Below are 21753 nucleotides of genomic sequence, written 5' to 3'. Positions count from 1 at the left end.
GACCCGCACACGCTGAAGCCTGGCTACACTTAGCCAGTGTCTCCACAACAGAGGGCCAAGAAGACTGCCTCATCTGTCACTCAAGAGGGTCAGAGTCCTGCAGGGGGAACGGCTCTTCACTTCTTCCTGCATATTCAGCTCTGTTTAGCTCCCTTCAGTTGCAGCTTATAAAAAGCACTTTTTTTTTGAAACAACAACTAGACCCAACTGCTAGAAAAAGAAAGACACACCAAGTATGAGGTCACTTGCTAAAAAGGGAACCTCAGACCATGAACTGCAGGGTACTTGTGATTTCTGACAGTGAAGGGGAAAACTCTTCAGTACTGTAACCTAAGGCTTTCATGGCTGTGGCCATGGTAGCTGAGATTAAGGCAGAATTTCCATGACTAACCTATTGTGGTGCGAAGAAAATGGCCCAATTTTCATGGTGGTTTTGAAATGAATCAGGCTGAAACTTGATAGGAGCTTTCTCAGCCTGGCTGGGAATTTTTCCTCTTAATAAAAAAAAAAATAGTTTTAATGCCCATGAGCCAATCCAAAACTATTGAACTGGCAAATGATGGGTATTTTTTAAAAGTCAGTTTCATAAAGAGGAGAGGTTCTTGGCTTTGTGATACTTGGAAGACGAGCCCTCTGCAGACGTACGGGGATAATTCACGCTGGACACAGAGTCAGCTTGGAAAGGCCTCCGACTCTTCATGCCACATGGAATGGCCCATTTTCCATGAATTGCAGTCACACCCTATTTAGTTCAATTAGAAAATGTGGGCTCATTTTCCACAGATGGGAGGGATGATACCAGTGACCACAGGTGACCTAAAGCACATCCACAGAAAACACAAGGGAGAAAGAGTCAAAAGTCTCAGATAAGCCAGCTGTCACCACAGGAACTATTTGTCAGCTCTTAAATGGCTGTTTATTCCTTGTGGCTCACTGCTCTGGATTCGAGAAAGAGCTCTGGAATGGAAGTTTCTTCAGTTGAAGCCTGTCAACATCACTGCCTCCCAGTGCCTCTGGAAGCCATTCCTGCTCCTGCATGCCCCTGTCAAGGATCACTAAAGTGGTGGGACTTCTCGCCTGGAGCTGCTGCAACAGATTCCTCACTCTAGGGCCCATACCACTCCACAGGCTGCTAGCAGAGATGTCAAAGTACAGATCAGAGCATGTCCCTTAGCTGCTTGAAGTTCTTCCCAAGTTCCCATGAAAGCCCAGAGCCTCTGCAGGGCCAAGGTGCTCTTGGTATGGCCGGTGCCCACCTCTCTCTGTCCCTCAGGAGACTTCCTTCCCTCCCTTCTCCTGGGGCCATCAAGGCCTGGGTCGGGCAACTGGGACCTTTCCCAATAAGTTAGACTGCACCCTAAAGGCTTGCTTGAGTGCTCCTCTAGTGACTTGTCACTCTAATCTCAGCCTTTGGCACCCTGAACGGACATTCCTTGTTGACTTACCTATCTCCTGCATGAGCCAGGGAAAACACTGTGGCTATTACCTCTGCTTGTCCCAGGCCTAACGTCATTCCTGGCTTGAAGTGAGTGTTCAATAAATAATTATCAAATAAATGAACAAACAACCATTCTGGGCTTCAATTTTTTCACCAGGAAAAAAAAGAATTCTCTGAGTTACCAGCTTTGGAGGGTTATTCTTTTGTAAATGAGACATTATGTGAAAACTCAAGTCACACAGGTAGAATTTTGTTTTCATACATCATTGATGGAGTTGTGGGATTTGGGAACAGAGATCTAAGAGTAAAGCTAAATCTTAATTTTTAAAAAAAGCATACCTTTAAAAAAATTAAGACTTAACATGTGAAAACCCTAAACCCATAGGGTCGTAGGGAGGAAATCTCACCCTGCACATAAATCACGTGACTAGCATGGAACATCTGTGCAGATTGCAGAGTTGGGCCCATTATTGGGGTCAGATGAACACCTGCATTAGCCGAGTCACCAACTGAAAAATTCTCATTCGAGTGATGAGCAGCTTCTGCAGGAAAATAAGCCCTCCAAAATGTGTAAGGATATAGCAGATTAGCTGTTGAATTTTCATTTGCAATCCAGGTGTGATGTTTGCAAGATACAAGCTGCTGGGAGTAAATAGTTCTGAGCTACTGTTCAGCCACCCTATGTTCCTCGCTTCACACATACTTGCTCATGTAACCCTCCCCCAAAACCCATGCCCCGTAGGTGCTGCTCTATTCCATTAAGGGGGACAGGGAAGGTCAGAGGTTAGACCTCGTGCTCAAGGTCACAACCAGGAGATGACAGGGCCCACATTCAGATTCATGTCCGTGGAGTTCTTTCCACTACAGAGTGTTGGACAGACAGCAGAACACTTGACCTTACTTCTTGTTCAACCGATGGTGAATTCTGAGACTTGTTTCTATATCAAGAACAAGAAAAGATACTAGGAAAGGTAATTTTCTTTGGTGAAGAGACCACCGTATGCTCTGATAACAAACTACCTTTTCCTATTTTATTCAAATGTGTTTTGAAAGGACTGAAAAAAAAAAAGGCTGGCTTCTTTAAAGGAAATCTCTGATAAGAAATGGAAGGAGTCAGGCAAGTTAACCAAGACTGATTTGCTATTCAGTATAAAGTAATGTTTACAGGGAAACTTAAGGTGCTGGGATTTCATGGGAATTTGGGAAGAACTTCAAGCAGTGAAGCAACATACTCAGGTCTGCCCTTTAATATCCTGGTGGCAGCCTGTGCAGTAGTATAGGACTTAGAGTAAGGATTCTATTACAGAATAAGAGAGGGAGATAAGGAATTTATGTGCTCATCCACTTCATCAAACACTTATTAAGTATCTATTGCATGCCAGGCATATGGTAATAGCTTCAAGAATGAAAGTAATCACTCTAAATCCACACTATCCATTCAAACCTGCTGTGATGATCAGAACCTGCTATAGGTACACTATCCAATACGGTAGCCACTAAGTGTGATTATTAAATTTAAATAATCACTTGTGGCTAGTGGCAACAAAGATCTCTCTCACAACCCTACATCATGGTATTTCTTCTCATCCATGCTTAGTCCATTCACTGAGTGCATATTTACTGAGTGAGAACTATGAGCCCATCTCTGCACTAGCCATGGGGGGATACAGGGCTGGACAAAATAGCCATGGCCCTTGCCCCATGGAGCTTCCTGCCCTCTCTCTCTCTCTCTCTCTCTCTCTCTCTCTCACACACACACACACACACACACACACACACACACACAATTACAAATTCTGCTAGCTACTATGAAAGAAAGGTAAAAAGATTAAATTAACAATGATAGCATGGGGGCCTAAGTTAGATCAGCAGAAGGGGGCGTGCGTCTTCCTGAAGTTTAGCATTGAGGAGAGGTAGAATGCTTCACATGGATGGTTAATAAGCCATGTGAATGGGGGAAAAGCAACTTTTCACATTGCCATGCCTTTAACAACTGTGCACTACAAGCTCAAATTTGCTATGCAAAAGAATCTAATAAATAATGTATTTTTTATTGGAAGTAGTAGTTATGCTATTATTCACAGGAATGTAAATTGCATGACCTTTTTGAGATGCCATTTGGCAATACCTACTGCAAAAGATAAAGGTGTACACCTTCAGATATTCCACTTCTACAAATTAACCCATAGAAATATTTATGTAACTGCAGAATGATATATTTATAAGGCCAGTGGTTTTGACTGTTTTGCCAGTGTACCTTCTAAAATAATTTTGAAAACCCAGGTACCCCCCTCACACATCTTTGGTAGACATCTAAAATTTTGTAAAAGTTTTAGTCACAAATTATATAATTTTCTAAAATTGAAATATTGTTATCTTAAAACATAACTATGATATTGCTCTCTTAAATACATTCAATATTACAGCAATGTAACAACCACCATCACCCATTTTTAAAGATCATGAATAACCTTTTAACAGTTGAAAATTCTGCATCATTTCTTTCCCCTCCTTGAATTCATATTCCATCATACTTCCACTGCTGAATTTTAGTCTAATTTAGTATATTTTTGTCCTTTGTTAATCATCATCATTTTATGATATACAATGCATATCAATAGAAATTTATGATTTTTTATTTCCTAAAATCATAAGACTCTTAAGTGTAAAAGTTATTTTTTCTTCTGGATTGGTTATCATAATTATTATTAGTATATGAATGATCAAAACATATGTATTCACACATACCACACATTTTGATAATAATTTATAAGCATAAAAAGGTAGAATTTTATTGGGTTACCCCATCCCAGATATTTCATGTATATTGGATGACTATTACTTAGCACAAGAATGACATGGGTTGGCATCAATCTATTCCTATTTTTCATTTTACAGCTTGGAAGTGCCAAGAAACTTTGTTCACATAAATAGAAGATGGAAATGGAAAGAATTTTGTCACAATGTCACTCAATTCTTTGAACTCCTTTCAACTTATACACCAAAACTCAAGACAGTGGTCCAACATCACCAAGAACTATTTTTAACAATCTATCAATGCACAACTCAGTAGGGATCTTCTTCAGTTTTGCTGGAAGCAAAGAATTAGAAACCAACTGATTGTAAAGGGATTTTTTTGTCCAGTCGATAGAGTCACTCAGCTTCTCAATTCCAACACCAATCTTAGAACTGCCTTTTAATTTACACCAGGGATTTTTATATCCCTAGACTGGGCAAGAGATTGGTTGTGCTATATAAAGTGGGAGAGGGCAATTGGGGAAAGGGGAGTAGGAAAAAGGAGAAGCAGCGCGATACCAGAGCTCTCAGTACATAAGTCTGAAGAAAGAGCACACAAGAAGATGAGCACTCTTCGTGGGCTGAGAAGTTTCTGTGGCCCCAAGGTATAGGTAGCCTGGTTTGTAGATCCCTGCCCTAGGCTGCTCTTCCCACCATTATTCCTAGAGAATTGATCATGGCATAATCATACAATGGAATATTATGTAGCCTTTAAAAGTATAAGGATGATCTATGTGACTTATGTGGAAAGATGTTAAGCATACGTTATTTAGTACAAAAAACAACAATGGGGCAGAAGTGTGTGTATGACATGGTCATAAAAAAAATCTATCCATCCATCCAATCATAGAAAGTTTTCTAAAAGTATCTACAGCAAATTAATAGTGATTATCTAAGGGAGAGGCTGTACCTTCTAACTTTCTGTGTTCTTTTACTTTTTTAAAGTAAGCACCTGCTCTCTTTGTAATTGGGGGAGTGGGAGAAACTCTTCAAAATAAAGATACAACTGAGTAGATTGTGTATGAAATTACTGGTTTCAGATGCAGCTACGAAATTACTGGTTTCAGACACACATGCCCTAGCCACTGTGGCTCAGTTGGTTAGAGTGTCATCCCATGAACCGAGGGGTCGCCAGTTCGATTCCCACTCAGGGCACATACCTAGGTTGTGGGTTCAGTCTCAGTTGGGGCACGTACAAGAGGCAACTAATCATCACATCGATGTTTCTCTCCCGCTCTCCCTCCCTCTCTATAAAATTAATAAGCATGTCCCCCAGTGAGATAGAAAAAGAAATCTATCTGATTTCTAGCTGATTTACGTTATGTGTTCAAAAACTTTCCTAATTTCCAATAACAGTAGTCATGGTAAGAAGGACGGTCGATGGCTGGTGCTTCTATCTGAGCTGCAGCTATACCAACTACCAGGCTGACAGCACCTGTTTTGTCAGCTGTATCACATCACTATGTCTCAATTTAACAACAACCCTCTAAGGTAGTGGGCATTACTAGCCCTGCCATCTAAGAGATGAAAGTGAATCTCAGAGTCACTCATCCTAGAGCTTGCAGAGCTAGTATTCAAACCCAAGTGTGCCTATTTAAGAACCCATGGCTTACCCAGTATACCACACCTTTTCCTCGGTGGCCTGTGGGATTATCTTGCCTCTCTTATAAGGGTTTGCTCAAGGAACTCAAATTTACTTAGGATGGCAAACATCCTACCCTTTAACATTTCTCTGTAAAAAAAAAAAAAACTGGGCAAAAAAATCATAACAAGTTTTTTCAAGGTGAATTAATAATTTTTCAACTTTATAAACATTTATGCCATAACTATTATACCCATACTTGTTGATAACTAAGGCTTGCATATGGCCAGCATATGTTTTATAAGCGAACATTTTTAGGGCAAAGAAAGCCTAGATAAGACCTTAGAAAGGGCCAAATGATCAATTCTAGGTTAAAAGGACGAACACGACTAAAGGAATTGAGGGAAAGAGACAGAAGAATAAGCTATTTCATCTAAAAGAGGATTCAGAGAGAGAGAGAGCAGTTTTTTCAACATCCAGACAATTCAGCTAAAAGAAACAGATTCAGAGAAACAAGGCTGCGAGGTTGACCCGGGCCCCTTTGATCATTTTATCCAAGCCCCTGGTTTAAAGATAAAAAAACAAAGCTGAAAGAGGTGCGAGGCCATGCCCTACGTGCCACCAGACTGAGGGCCAATTTCCTTTTAGGGAATAAGGCACACAGGACTTCCCATGTTAGTCAGCAGCACCCTACTTAGACAAAGGAGGAGCAGTCTGACACTTAGAAAATTGTAATGCATGTGTGAAACAACAACCTCCTAATATCCACAATTACACAGAAGCCAAAATGTATACTGCGTATAAAACCTGAGGAGGTATTGCCTGTCTGAAGTCCAGTACCCATTTCACCGCCTTGGGAGGGGCTGGCGCCTCCCAACATGTTAGAAGGGCTCGAGGGCCTCATTCTCAAGCCCAGGGTGAAGGCAGAGGATAGAGGTACAAAGTATTTAAAGGGCCCTTAAAATCTGACATTCCAGCCATCCCCACCTCCCTCGCTGGGGTTGGTGGTGGGGGGAGTAGTGGGCGGAAAATATAGACAACTGTACTTGAACAACAACAACAAAACATCTGACGTTCTAGAAGTGATTTTTAAAAATCACAAGCAACTGTATCTCTATACAAAATTAATCTAACTGTACATTTCTGGGCGGTGAGATCTGCCAGAGCTTCAATACCCACCTCTGTCTGGAGCCTTTTGTTTGCACCCCGCCCCACCCCCCAACATTTCCTCTCTCCCCGCACCCTCCTATCTGCAGACAAGCACCAAACCTGTGGTTTTCAAATGTCACCTGAAGAACTGGTGTGTGCCCATGACAAACTTATCGCCAGTCATAAAGAGGAAAAGAAGGCCAACATCGTGAGTCTCCCAGTAAACTAAATGTGTTCAAGTTTTAAACTTGGAGATTATACCCTTCCACCAGGTGACGGCGTTTGTTGTTGTTGTTTTTTAAATGCATTTAATGAGTGTAATAAAAATCAGCACTCCCTCACATTAAAAGCGTATTTTGTTTGGTACATGAATCTGTGAAATTCCAGAGACTATGAACAACCTCAGGGAGAGATGACTCAGGCCTGGGGAGGTAGAGTGCATCACTATAGGTCACCTCAAAGCTAAATAAAGAGGTTTCCTCTGGCTCTTGTTCCTGGCTCCCTGTTCCCTTACCCCTCATCCTTAGGTTGTCACCACCAGAGCTAATAACATTCTGATGGGTTCCACCAACCTCACTCCTCAAGTGCTCATCACTTTTCTTATTTACTGAGTCAAAGGTGGCAACAGTCTGAGAGGGCCAAGGCCTCTAGACGAGGCCCTAACAAGAGCCTATGGCTAGAGAAGGGGTTTGATAACTCAGCTTTCCTCCTTAATAAAGTGCAGTTCGTCTATAATGCTTTCAGTATCACAAAGGGGTACTTGATCACGGTTTTCTGGCACGTGGTATATCCCTCTGGATATTTACAAGTCAAACGGAAGCCATAGCTGGACCCTGCCAATCTGTGAGCCACAGGGAGTGGGCAGAAAGGGCACTGCGGGCCAAATAAATGCCATGTGCAACCAGAGCTGAATGTCACCTGTTTTCTTCTTGCCTCCACGTTCATTCCCAGATCAGAGGCCTCAGCTGAGCACACTGTGGATGTCACAAAGGTTACTATATAAGTGTGTTTGCTGTGCACAGGCTACTTAAACCCTCTGCATGTGTGTTCTCAGAGCTATAAATGGTGTCAGCAGGTAGCAAAAGCAGAGATGCTCAAGCCATTGGGCTGAAGGAAGAATTCAGGGGCCCTGGCCACAGAGAGGCAGGCAAACAAAATCCCAGGCGAGGATGTGCATCCTCTGCACACAGGTGAGCTTCCGAGCCAGACCACAAATGCAAATGACTACTGAGCACGTGGATGTCTGCAAGCCAAGGGCCGTCTGAACTGAGCTTTGCTACACACTCAAATGTCCTTCCGTTCCTCTCTCCTGCCAGTTACTTTTCCTCTGAGCGGGCTGATGGCTGTAGGTGGCTCGGGCAGCATGGCACTGTTCACTGTTCATGTTTTAGAATAATTCACACCCCCAAACACTCCTATGAGGTTATGCAGCATTTATCATCATCTATGCCCTTTGATTTGTTTCATCTCCACCTGTGTCTCTACAGTATTCATGAGGCTTTTCCTACTGGCACTTTGAATGTTCATTGCTTTTGTGATTATTGGATGTGATGGGGTAAAAGATGTGTGGGGAACCCATCAAACTGAGTACAAGCCCAGCCAATGCGAGGGATTGTCAAAGGCAAGGGCTGCCCTGCGAGGAGCCGAGCAGACAGAGGTGAGCACCTCGGTTTTGGTGTGGACCGATGTTTCTGCAAAGGCCTGTCAGCGGGCACCCCCAGTTCACATCTGTGACCAGACTCTTGGAAGTACTGAGGACAGGCCTTGCCACCAGCCCATCTCCTCGAGGACTGTGAGATGATTTTGAAATCAGAGCTGGTTGCCACCTTGAGCTCTTTTATTGAGCACAAAGCTAGGCCACGAGCCCTAACAGTTGTAGGTGAGAGGTGGGGGACTGGGCCATGGTGCTCCAGGGAGAGGTCCAGGCACAGAAATTCTTCTGAATTAACCGGAGCCAAGACCAATCAATCAAAGTTCAACCTGTTCCAGTTCGTCGGTATAAAGCACTTACTCGACCGAAAACACAATCTCTTTTGCTCTTTGTCATCATGCTTGAGAAATGCATATTGCTTCTCAAATAGTCCTGATAGAAGGTAAAGTTTGATCATGGCTTGTGTCCCTGAATAGGATGCAGAACAGCATGTGTACACACATACCACCCCCCCACCACCAAAGCCTCATCCAGACCTGACTCTGACATAACAGAATCACATTGTCCTCTCCTCTGCATGAGTAATGTCAGCCACGTTCCTGATCCCCAAGGCCATGTCTGAAGGTCACTGGTAAAGACATAGTGTCTGCAGGAGCGAGCCATGGCCCTTGCATGAAAGTTCTCATGTCAGACTGGCTCACCCCGAGAGAGCTGACAGGAACAGCTCGCTTACATACACGGTCAGCCAGCTCTCCATCTGGAACACTCCAAATGTCACTCCTGGGGCTTCTTGAAGGCAAGCAGGACACAGTATATGTTATCCTATAAAACCTGAGAAGTCATTCAACTGACCTAAAATGCTACAAGGACCAAAGGGGAATTTTTTTTTTAAAAAAAGGACAGAAAACCCAGCAGCTCAAAGCCAGGGATCTAAGTGTCCCCCCAAATCTGTCTGAGAACCCCAAAAAAGATTGCTTGTAGTAAAATGCAGAAATTTCAAAATAAGTAAAGAATTCAAACACTTGTTTATAGAGATTTGGTGTCATAAAAATTTTGTTAACAGTCACCATTAGATGACTTCACATATGTTTCAAAAAGCTTTGGTATACAGAGCACAAAGTTATAATATAGTATTAATTAAATTTCATGTCTATTGTCCTTTTATTTAACACTCATTTAAACACTGGATATTAAATCTTGGGAGAGTATCTAATACCAAATATAATGTCTTTCCATGTGAAAATCAGACTCAGATGCTGTTTTTTTCTGGAGCAAGTAACTTTCCATAGGCCCATGCACAAGCGTTCTCTCAAAGGTCATGGAGGCTTTCTTGGTCGATGTTTAATGACTTCAAATATATTTACTTTTTTGTATATAAAGCCATCAGGTGCAACAAGCTCTGAAACCATTTTCAAATTGTGTTTTACACAGATTCTCAGGAAATGAGACGGGCCACATCAGGACCACGAGGCTCCACTTGAGGGGACACTGTCCTCAGCCCAGCAGTTCCCAGTTCACCATCAGATTCTCAACACTGGCCAGGCTGCTCTCACCCTCAATGCTACTGACACTGCGGCCATATTGGTCTGTGTTGCTGAGCTATCGTGTGCACTGTGGGATGTTTAGCAGCACCCCTGGTCTCCACCCACTAGATGCCAGTAGCACCCCTCACTCCCATCCTCACCCTCGTGTTGTGACAACCAGAAACATCTCCAGACATCAGCAAACGTCCCCTGGGAAGAGTGGTTGAGAAGCACTGATGTAGACCAACCTCATGCACTGAAATATCTGGGCCCATGGGTCAGGGAGACCTGGGTTCCCCAAGTTACCTGGCTATCTTTATCCTTTGTCCCTTCCCTATAAAAATGAGAGTTGTTACACCTCCTTTACAGGTTTAGTGATTATGAGAAACACACAAAAGCTACAAGATGTCTAGATGGCACCCCATTCACTCTGAGTTCCTTTTCTCCTTCCCCTTGCTCACTGCAGCTGCTATTAATTCACCCACTGTAACCTCAGGAGGCAGAAGGCAGATGAAGAAAGGGACTACGTGCCTGTAATTGTACGGAGAAATAGTTCTCACACTAGGACATTACACACACAGCTACATTCTTCAGAAGCAGCTATCTGCAAATTGTCCCTGGAAAAGGAATCCAGATTATAAAGACATGTTCTACCTCCAAATATTCTTAAAAAATACTCCTAACCCCTCCAAACATTTTGTAAATATTGTATAACACAGCTGTAATCATACTTATCAATGTCCAGCTGGGCCTCAATTTAAGAAAACTTTGTAGCCCTGGCCAGGTAGCTCACTTGGTTAGAGTGTTCTCATGATACGCCAAGGTTGCAGTTTTGAGGTGTAGCCGTGGACATAGACAACAATGTGGTGGGAGCTGGGTGGGGTCAGGGGTTGTGGGGGCTGGCTGCAGCAGGGCACTGGGAAAAATGGGGGACACCTGGTAATAGTGTCAACAATAAAAAAATAATCAACCAATGAATGCATAAATAAGTGGGACAACAAATGGGTGTTTCTCTCTCCCCCTTGCTCTCTCTCTAAAATCAAAAATAATAATAATAAAAAAAAACCCTCTGTAAAACAATTATCCTTATTTAACAATTTAAGGGAACTTATTTGCATTACAAAAGGATTCCTCCACAAGCTTTTAGACAGCTTCCCTAACACGTCTAAAACATAATGCTATTTATAAAAGACTGGTTTATAGACAACTCGGAAACACCAATATCACGGCTATTTGCCTAAATAAACACAACTATTTTATAAAGGGAGGCAAAGGGGCACTTCTAACCCCATACTTATAAATTGGTTGTGTATATGTATCTTTTTTGACATTAAGACCTCAAAGTGAGTGCTAAGAGAATTTCAACTAGCTCCTTTTTCCCATTTTAACAGCTTTATTGGGATATAATTTATATGCCATAAACTTCACCCACTTTAAGAATACAGCTTAGTCACTTTTAGTAAAACCAGTCACCATCCGGTTTTAGAACCTTTCCAGCACCCCAAATCGATCAGCTCTTAATAGCATTCTCAGGGTGTGGGGAAATGCTTTTGTATTTCCTGGTCCAAATGAATAGGCCTAGAGGCGTGATAGACCGAGGACAAGTTGAAGTTCGTCTTCATAGCTTTCAAACCACGTCCACATCCTAAGTCCACTGACTTTAAAGCTAGTGACACTTGGCCCCAAACTGAGTATCACGTGAAGTGAAGGTCTGTGGGGGCAGGGGGCAGGGAAGATGGAGGGAAAATCCTCAGCTTCCTCAAGTAAAGAGGGGGTGGTGTCCATGTAAAGAAGGAAGTGGCAACACTTTGATGGGGAAGAAAAAACAACAGTTAAAACAAAGAAGGCAAACAACTGAAGAGGAAGGAGAAAGGCTTTTTCTAAGTCAATTAGTTGAAACTAGATGGCTTAGTTCCTAGGCTGCTCCCCACCTTGAGGCCCACTGCCATGTGCTTTAGTGGGAAAGAAACGGGAAATCTCTGTTGCATTGAAGTATAACAAATCCCGCTATGCTGTGGGAACTACAATATATGGCATAATAAAAGTAAATGTTATGGCACTTGACTTCGAGGCCTATAATCTCCCATTCAATCGGAACACAAGAGTCTTCTGTCAGCAAGAGAAAACTGGACAATTTAATTTTCACTTCTATTAATGCGCAGGCCTGTGCTGGAGCTCATCCATGTTTTTTTCTATTATGTTTCTTGAAATATGGCAGCATAGTTTGATACAAACAATATCTCAAGCTGACATCAACAACTTAGTTTGGGATCAACTGATTTCATTCTAAATTATCGAGGGCTGACAGATGCTGATAGCTGCCCACACGAGATCTGAAAAAAGACATGTTCTCTAATTTAATATCATAATAATTTAAAATTATAGCCTTATTAAGAGGAAACACATTTATTTATAGCTAACACTGATCGTTGCTAATGGCTTTCAGGACTCTGTTCTGCTATTTACCGCAGCCCACATTTGGACAGCTTTGATCGTCTGAAGCACTAAAAAAAAACATTCTGGTACAAATAATTTCCCTCTTGATTCAAAGCAATAAACACATGCCACAAAAGCAGAGATACAAAAGCAGGCTTCAAGAGAGCCAGCCCCTCTGCAATTCTCCTATTCTCCTTGAGAGCATTTCTGCATTTGGGCCTAAAGACATTTTGCTTAAAACCCTCTCTTCCCTTGGCCCCTGTGATGCTGCAAGATCCCCCTTTTCCCTTACATGTGGACTTTCGGTGGAATGTGATCCTCAGCTCTAGGTTCTTTGTTCTCGTGGTAAGGATTTCATTTTCCTTGTTGACATTTTATCATGTCTACGTAAACAACATTAGAAATAAGCATCTTTATCTTTTTACAGCCCACTAAGTAACTTTATATAATTTTGGAAGACAAGATGAGGAAGTTGGCAGAGATTTAGTATTCTTTACAGAGTCTCTATAGATTATGGAAGGTCACTCAGCCAGGAAGCAGCAGAATCCGCAGCGCTCCAACCCAGGTGCGCAGACGCCAACTCTGCATTCTTGTGTCACGGAAGGTCCTAATCTCTACCTGCTGTCCCCACCAGCCTCCCTGGCCTCAGCCTCCCACCTTTAGGCTTCATCCAGCACTGACAAGGGGTGTTTGACCAAAGGTCAAAGTCAACATGCTTAAATGAGTTCATCACATTTCCCCCCAAACCAATTCTTCCTCCAGACACGCTTATTTCAAACCAAGGTCATTTTTCCCCCAGGTACCCAACCCTAAAACCTCACAGCTAACAAATCATTCTCTCCGCCTCCCCACTCCCAAATCCAATCTGTTACTAAGGCCTAGCCATAATGCTCTCGCATTACTGCTTCCGCATCTATCCCTTCTTACACAACCCTTGTGTGAGCAGTTTAATTCTGGCTCTCTCTCACTTCCTCTCACTGGAACTATCAAATAACCTGACTCCTGACACTCATCTTTCCTTCACTTCATTTGTCCCACAAAACTCCACCAGGGATATCTGAATTTTCAGACCTGATCATGTCACTTCAGTGTCAACATTCCCCGGCTCCCACCGCCCACAGAATCAGTTACAAACCCATCCCTCTCAAACTCAGTCCAGTCCCAACTTCCGTTTGCAGCCTCCTCCCTCCTGCCCCTCGGCACCAGCACAAACCCTCTATGGCAGCTGGGCTGATCTATGCTCGGTATCAGCAGTGCTCAGGTGACTTCCCTGCCCGTCTCTGCCTCTACCTACACAAATCCAAGTTCCAGATTCAGGTAAGTCTGTCCCGCTTCACAGAGCCTGTCCTCACACCCTAGGTGCCGAGAAGCATCTCCGATTCTGAGCAGCATTACTTTCTACCACTCAGTCATCCTTTAGACAGACTTTCAGTGTTACTTCACTTTTCATTTACTGTCTTAGGGGCACAAAGAGACCCAAAGACCCTGGAAGGCAAGGCCTGTGTATAAATAAGGGCCTTGGTAGCCATTCAGCTTTGCACTTGAGTAGTAGGTACTCAAGTGTGTAGTGGTTGATCTCATAACTGCCAATCATTTGTTTCTCACAATGCAAATAACATACATATTATATTATTAGCCTGAGGAATTATAGTTTTCTGGCATTAATGCCTTCTTTTCAAAATGAGAGCAAAGTAAACCTCAGCATCTCTTTGTGGGCTCTCACATACATACAGCTGGTGCTTAGTTTCCACGGTATGAAAAGCTTCTGTAGACTAACCCCCCCTCCATCAATGCCTCCAACATTTCGAAACTAGCTTATCAGAGTGAAAAACACATGAACTTCATATATTGGCAGTATCTACCATAGTCATCCGCAGACCCAAAGGGGAAAAAAAGTCTAAGGCTAATGTTCTTCAAAAGCCAGGCATAGCTCTGTGTATTCTGGAGAGGGGAGAACACCTTCCTTCTTGTGAGAGGCCCACACACATTACGTTCAGCAGCACTTTCCCCACCAGCCACCCTTCCTAGAAATGGGGTCTGAATGTTAAACTGCAATGGTAGAACCAGAACTTAATCAGCTTCATTCTGATGATTCCTTCTCATTCACTGCTCTGCTCTGGCCTGCCCTTTAACCAGGTCAAATGCTACAGTAGCCCAGCATTTCTATTATTATTGTGTCAGCCCAAGCTGTCAGAAGCCCTTGGTCATACTTCCTGACTGGGCTTCTCAAAAGCTGACTGAGGACACAGAACAGTTTCGGGAAATAAGACCAGCGCTTTTGGTGTTTATGGTCACAATGACATATCCTAGCCCTAAGGCCTTCACAAGATCAGGTCAGAGACTGCAGGTCAGCAGTTGCAAAGAGGCAACTGTATTAGCAGGTTCAGAAGAAAACAGACACCTCAGCAGGGGAGTAACCCCAGGTGACGAGAATGCTCATGTTAGGCACTCTGGTGCCTCTTACAAGACCTGCCAACTGTCAGACATTTGTTTCTAAATTGAGCAGCCAAAGCAAAGGATGCTAGAAATATTCCATGTCCCATCAATCCCTGATAGTGGTTGCCAGAGGTTAGGGAAGAGGAGGGGGCAGGCGGGAGGTGGGTGTGGTTATAAAAGGCAACAGAGGGATCCTGGTGGTGATGGAATGTTCTGTATCTTGCCTGTGGCGGTGGATACACAAACCTACACATGTGACAAAATTACGTAGGACTAAACACACACAAGTACAGTACTTGTAAAAGTGGGGCACCTGCTGGACTGTATCAGCGTCAGTATCCTGGTTGTGATCTTGCAGTGCAGTTTCATAAGATGCTACCAGTGGTAGAAGCCAGATCCAGGGTCTGTGGATCTCTCAGCATTATTTCTTACAACGATGTGTGAAATCTCTCTACTTATTCCAAAATGAAAATTTTGATTTAAAAGAGGCAAATTCCAAAATGTAGCCTTCTCTCTTAATGTAGACTGTAAGAGAGTGCTAACTTATGATTGTGATAGGTACAAATAAAAGCTGTACAGCTAAAAAAAAAAAAAACGTCCTTAAAAGGGCTGTCTTCTTAAAAGGGCTGTCACCCCAGTGAGACAAGACAGTGGTCTCAACCAGCATGCATGTGACCTCAAAGCCACCCATGCATATCCTCGAAAGACCCTCCAACTTTTTTACTCACAGACGCTTTAGCTACCTTCCCATTTACCACATGGTGGTATCTTGACCTTGGGAAAATTCACTCATGTTCTGAACTAAGTAGCAATTATTACATCAAAGCTCATTTTAAATTCAAAGTCAAAACACTTAGGCACTGGGTTTACAATGAACTTTGCCATTCTGCATTTTCACCCATTCACCTCGTTACACCAAAAACATAAATCACTGGGAAATATAAATATAAGTGCTAATGCCCACTTTTACAAAAAGGTTTATTCATCATTTCTTTTCATTGGACCTTGCAAGGAATGTCTTAGGCCAGGGAGAGTAAACGTCCCAGGCACTGTGTTGTAATGTGGGGACCACCACTGCTTCCCTGGTTTATAAAACTGCAACACCTAAAAACAAGCAGGGCTGTCAGCCTTGCAGTTAAACGGCTGTGTCAGTTCTCATCTGGTTTCTTGAAGGGGAAAACTGACCTCTGCAGTTCCTGCAAAACTGTGCAAAGAGAAGCAAACATGTTCTCCTACTCACCGATGTCATTGCTGCGGTCCGAGAGATCCTTGTCCAGGATGCCAGACAGCGAACTGCCCACCAAGTCAATCTTTGGACCGTCACCCCTATATTAAAAACACAAGTCCAGGCATTTAGTAATTGGTGCATGTCCTTGTCATTTTCTTAGCTTTCTTGTTGCACACAAGTTAAGGAGTGTGCTGTGTGTAGGGCAGGTGGCACTGTCGCCTGTGAAGAAGCCAGCAGGAGCCAATGGGTTCTCCAGCCACAGGGGGCCTTGGTGCAAAGCAGCCGACAGACTGGATGCCCCCCTCTCCAGCACACATTTTCAGAGATGGCTATTTTAATAACGACTGTTCAGCAATGCACCTTTAGCCACAAACTCTCCTGCTGGTACACAGGGTACAACGTAGGCCCTGCTCCCGCCTCATGGCCAAATAAGCAGCAGCAAACAGTAACTGGGAGCTTCCCTTTTAAGGAACAAGGAATGTAGCCAATGCTGCTTGTCAAAGGTCAACTACTTTTAACCTTGAGAAAAAGGTTTTCTGGCCTGGAGCTGAGGCATCAGCCAGGCTGTTGACAGGCACAAGGTGTCGAGTTGAGATCTGGCAGCCTGAAAGCTGGCGCCGGGGCATAGCCCTGTAAAATTAGACAGCTCTTGGGTGGGTGCCCCCATGCCCATCAGGACACGCGCAACTTCCCTATGTATTTGGGTGAGGAGCAGCCCTTGGGGACAGGAATGAGCCTCCAAGATGATGAGAGAAACAGCCCACTGATGCACAAGCAGAAGGTTCCTCCAAATTCCTCCAAAAACGCAGCCCTTTGGGCCCCTTTGAGTGGAGAAGGGAGGTGAGTCCCAAACGAGATTATCCAAGGTCTGTGATGGCAGTGAAATAGGCGGGAGAAAAAAAACATTGCCTATAAAATGAGAGGGCAAAGTCAAGCAGTTGTTCCCAGAAAGCAACAGAAATAGTCCATCTCATGGCTTCTGGCAGTCACCATGGCAGGAGGCCAAACCACACAATGCGCAGAAGTTGGGGGTACTGAGATGGCCAAGCCAGGTGGTGGCTACTCCGGAGAGGCTTGTGGTCTAAATGGGACAGAGAGACAGGCAGACAACCAGTCCACATGGGACAGGCTGTACAAGGTGCAGGCACATCACAGTCCTATAGGGAGGAACGGGTCAGTGCGGGGGCTATGTATGGCAGTGCAGGGCACATGGAGGAGGTGGCATTACAGTTGGGCTTTGGAGGAAAAAGCAGAGGGGACATATCAGTAAGACACATGATTGAGCAAGGACCCAGAGTGGCCAGGGGTCCCAGGGCTAAAGCCTGAGGTCCCCAGAGGGAAGTGAGAGGAGAAAGGTCTGAATGCTGGGCTGAGTTCCACAGCGGTCAGTTTGTCCTGGAGGTAATGGGAGACGGAGGGAAACTGACGCAGGGGACTTATAACCTGGAGGTATGGGAGAGAGTTGACAGGGCCAATGCCTGGGTTTCTTCACTCAAGAGGGGTGGTGGTGGTAGCATTCGGTGTGACATGCATATCCGGCGATGGTGGAGAACACTTACAGAAAGTAAGCCCGTCAGTTCCCAGACCGACAAAACTGACTCTTAACATCAAGAATAATCTCAAGCACCCTCAACACGAGGGTGAGATGACCAGAGGTGAGAACCCCGGGGAACCATGGCTGAGCCAAATAGTTTGGCCCCCACTAAGAGAAAAAAATACAGCTTGAAGACTGTCTGTGTGAGCCTTAGGAGACTTGGTGGACTTTTCAGAGTTTTCCTGAAATCAAAGTTGGAGGAATACGTGAACTACTGTACTTGGAAAGGGGAACCGGCTTGAACCTCACAGTAGAGGCTGTATTTCCTGCCTCACCCCAACCCCATAAAGTGCAGGGGCACCTCCTAGGCCAGGATTCCGTAGCAGATTCCCTCTCCACCCCCGGGCTACCAAAGCTCAGGCCCCACGGTGCACACTCCCTCGGAGAGACGCCGAGCCAACAGGAATGGTGGGATTGAGGAAATTTATTTCAAACCCTTTATTCAAAACATCTATGCATTTGAATGTGACTTTCAGAAATTAAATGTTTTAGAAATGAAATGTTATTAGCAGGAAATCTTTTTCATTTTTATAAAAGTCTACAGGGCGCTTAATATTATTGCTTGGTATGTGTGGAGCCCAAATGCTTTGGTGCTGCCCCCTCCAGAATGACTGACTGAACTGAAGTTCTGCTCATAGCCAGGCGGGTCTGTCCGTTCCAGAACACAGCAAGGACCGACAAGTTATAAGAATACATGTTCTATCCAGGGAGACAAGTCACTCATGCAATGAAAGTTCAGTTCATTTCACTGGGCTGCTTTTTTTTTTCTTTTGGCCAAAGGGGAAGATGGTCTGAGGTGATACCACAGTGGGCAGCTGGGGGGGGAATCAGCGGGGCTGTTGGTGGGGAGAAGGAGCTTTGCACAGCAGTTAAGCACCCATATTGCGGAACAAACTGGCTGCTTCAGAATATGTGGGCTATTTGTCCATTTTGGTAACTGTGAATCATGGAGCTGCCATTTCCCTCCTTGATTGGACAGCTAGAAGCTTCTAGTCAAATGTGAGCCTATCTTGAGAGACTGTAGAGAAGAAGATTATTATACATTACAGGCATACCTCGTTTTATTCTGCTGGTGTTCTGCTTTTTATTGTGCTTCACAAATACCGCTTTATTTTCCTCCCACAAACTGAAGGTTTGCGGCAACCCTGCATTACCTACATTGGCGCCATCTTTCCAACAGGCTCAGATGATGGTTAGCTTTTTTTAGCAATAAAGTATTTTTTTAATTGCTACCTGAGGATATATTTATTGATTCCATAGAGAGAGGAAGGGATGGAGGCAGGGAGGAAGGGAGGGAATGAGGGGGCCGGAGGGAGGGAGAGAGGGGAAGAGAGAAAAAGGGAGGGGAGAGAGAGAGAGAGAGAGAGAGAGAGAGAGAGAGAGAGAGAGAGAGAGAGAGAGGGAGAGAGAGGGAAACATTGACTGATTACCACCTGCGCATGCTCCAACCGGGGACCAAACGCACAACCTGGGTATGTGCCCTGACCTGCAGGAATTAAACCTGAGACCCTGAGACCTTTCAGTTTACTGGACAATACTCCAGCCAACAGAGCCACAACTGCCAGGACTAAAGTATTTTTAAATTAAGATATATACATTGTTTTTGTAGACATAATGCTATTGCACACTTAAAAGACCACAGTAGAGTGTAAACCTAACTTTTATGTGCACTGGGAAACCAAAAAATGTGTGTGACTCGCTTACTGCTGTGGTCGGGAACCGAACCTCCAATATCTCCAAGGGGCACCTGCCTATCTGCACTGGGCTCATCTTACCTTGGGCTATACTAATTTTTTACCTTTACTTCCCCTTTATTGTCGCTCTCAACTACTTATTTTTTCAATTTACCTGAAAGCCTTTGGGGAACAGTGTAGGGTAAAAAGAAATAACTTTAAAGAATAGGATGTGTATCAATAGCATTTGAAATGTTCATCTGCTTTGGACCAGTTCTGGGAGTATATGCTAAAGAAATAGCCTAAAATACCCAAATGGGTTTTGCAGGTCAGTATGTTTATCACAGTGTGATATGCAATACAGAAAAAGTGAAAAGAACTGGAGTCTTTCATAAATAGGGGGAAAGTAGAATAACCTATGGTATTTGGCAGGCTTTTCTATAGCCAGTGATATAATATTCATAAACAGTTTATGACAACAGGACAAATTCTTATGATGTTTTATGATGTCAGAGAACAAAGGCAAGTTTAAAATGACTTGTGCCTCAGTGCACATACACCCATGCACACTTCTGATATACAGTCATACCTTGGTACTCATCAGCTTCAGACTTTGTCAAACCCTGTACTCGTCATATTTTGAGAAGCAAAAAATGTTTCAGCACTTGGCACTTGCCAGAACTTGTAAAAATCATGATGCCCCACAAGAGAAAATGCTTCATCATTCAGTAGTCATCAGTTTCGGCACTCACCATGAGTTCCGGAATGGAGTACCAAGGTGCCACTGTACTAGCAAGAGGAATTTGTTTTAAAGACTGGAAGAACATTTAGTGGTTATTCCCGGGGAAGTCTGACAGGTAATTTCTAGCATCCAGTTCAGCACCTGGTACATGGCAGGGGCTCAAAACCACTGGTGGAATTAATAAACATTTGCTTTTTGTGTGAAATGGGAATGTATTACGTATTTGTACAATAAATACATTTTTTCCCAACAAAGTTTTATGACATTCAGTATGATCATACCTATGCAAAACCAATGAAACAAACCAAACCATACATAGGAAAAAGATGGAAAAGAAACAGTCCAAAATGTTAATAGTTGTCTCTAAAATAAGACTACAGGTAAATTTTTCCTTCCTTTAAAAGTTCACTTTAATACTAGAGACTGTACAGTTCACGCAGCTTCTGCTCTTTCTCCTTTCTCCACAATAGTATCATCCAGGTCAAAGGTGAGATTGCCTGCCCCTTGCTACGGGCTCTCCTTTAAGAATCTCCCCAACCACAGGTGCCCACGTGATCGCCTGTGACCACACTTGGAACTCACCTGGGGCGTGTGTACAGTTACAAATCCTCGACTGTGAGGCCCAGGTCATGAGGGCCCACCCTGAAGAAACAGGCAGTACCATCCCTGATTAACCTCTCCCCGGATTCCCAAGTGCCAGCCACATTCTAGTAGGAAGGAGATTAGGATCCCCCTTCCCTACTGAGCCCTGACCCCTCATGCCAAGAGCCAGACACAGGCTTTCAGCTGAAATTACCTTCTATACAGGGCCAGAAGCAAGCCTATTTTGAAAAAAACAGTAGGTGTAGTTTTAAAAAAGGTCTGATCCTTCCAAGTAGGGAAGCTGCAGCTGGTGTTTTGACAGTGTTCAGACTGTGGGTGTGGAAGCCTTTTACAAAGCCTATTTGTAAATGCCTTTCACTGTACTTATAGATTCTTACAACAATGCTAATGAATTTCAGCTCTAAAAAATACCAGAATTTGTGAAATTGTCCAAAGCACGTGTTTGGAGCAGCTGCCGCCCAGTGAGGCCACGGCTGTCAATAGTCCCCGCTCTCCTCCAGTCTGCCCAACACACGGGTACCATTTTGCCAAGAAGGATGTCACTAAATCCAACAAAGAGGAAAAAAAGCCCATCCTTTTGTAATTTACTAGCTCCTACGAGGGTTTTTATACTGTGAATTTCCTGCTCATAGATGTTAAAAGGAGAAAACACAAGACAGCAGGCTTATCGCCATATGTCCAAAGATATCAGAATGAGGCTGCCCTTACTCTTTTCCGATTTTTAAATCAAAGTAATGTCATTTTCATGTATTTTTCTCAGCTGTTTTGGTTATGGGCACTTAAAAAAAAGGAGTTAGATAGGCAACCAGTAGCTCAGAGTCTCCTTGCTTTACTCGACAGGGGGCTTAAATCACAGAGAGTGAGTTGACTAGCCCAAGGACACCCAGCAGGATAAAGTAGAA

At 43.7% G+C, this 21753-nt stretch overlaps 1 protein-coding gene across 4 annotated transcripts in view; it reads right to left on the bottom strand.

Annotated features, from left to right (window-relative positions):
- Nucleotides 1–21753, bottom strand: part of SH3KBP1 (SH3 domain containing kinase binding protein 1) — a 317304-nt gene that overhangs the window by 17254 nt on the left and 278297 nt on the right. For all 4 annotated transcript variants that reach the window (XM_045856034.1, XM_045856037.1, XM_045856036.1 and 1 more), the window contains one exon: nucleotides 16252–16337. In XM_045856034.1, the coding sequence (XP_045711990.1) occupies nucleotides 16252–16337 (86 nt within the window). The remainder of the gene's footprint in view (nucleotides 1–16251; nucleotides 16338–21753) is intronic.

This window comes from Phyllostomus hastatus, unplaced genomic scaffold, assembly GCF_019186645.2.
Source record: "Phyllostomus hastatus isolate PE091 unplaced genomic scaffold, TTU_PhHast_1.1 phas_scaffold_12, whole genome shotgun sequence".
Classification (NCBI taxonomy): Eukaryota; Metazoa; Chordata; class Mammalia; order Chiroptera; family Phyllostomidae; genus Phyllostomus; species Phyllostomus hastatus.
The sequence above is the reverse complement of the archived record's forward strand: the minus strand, read 5'-3'. Positions and strand labels throughout refer to the sequence as shown.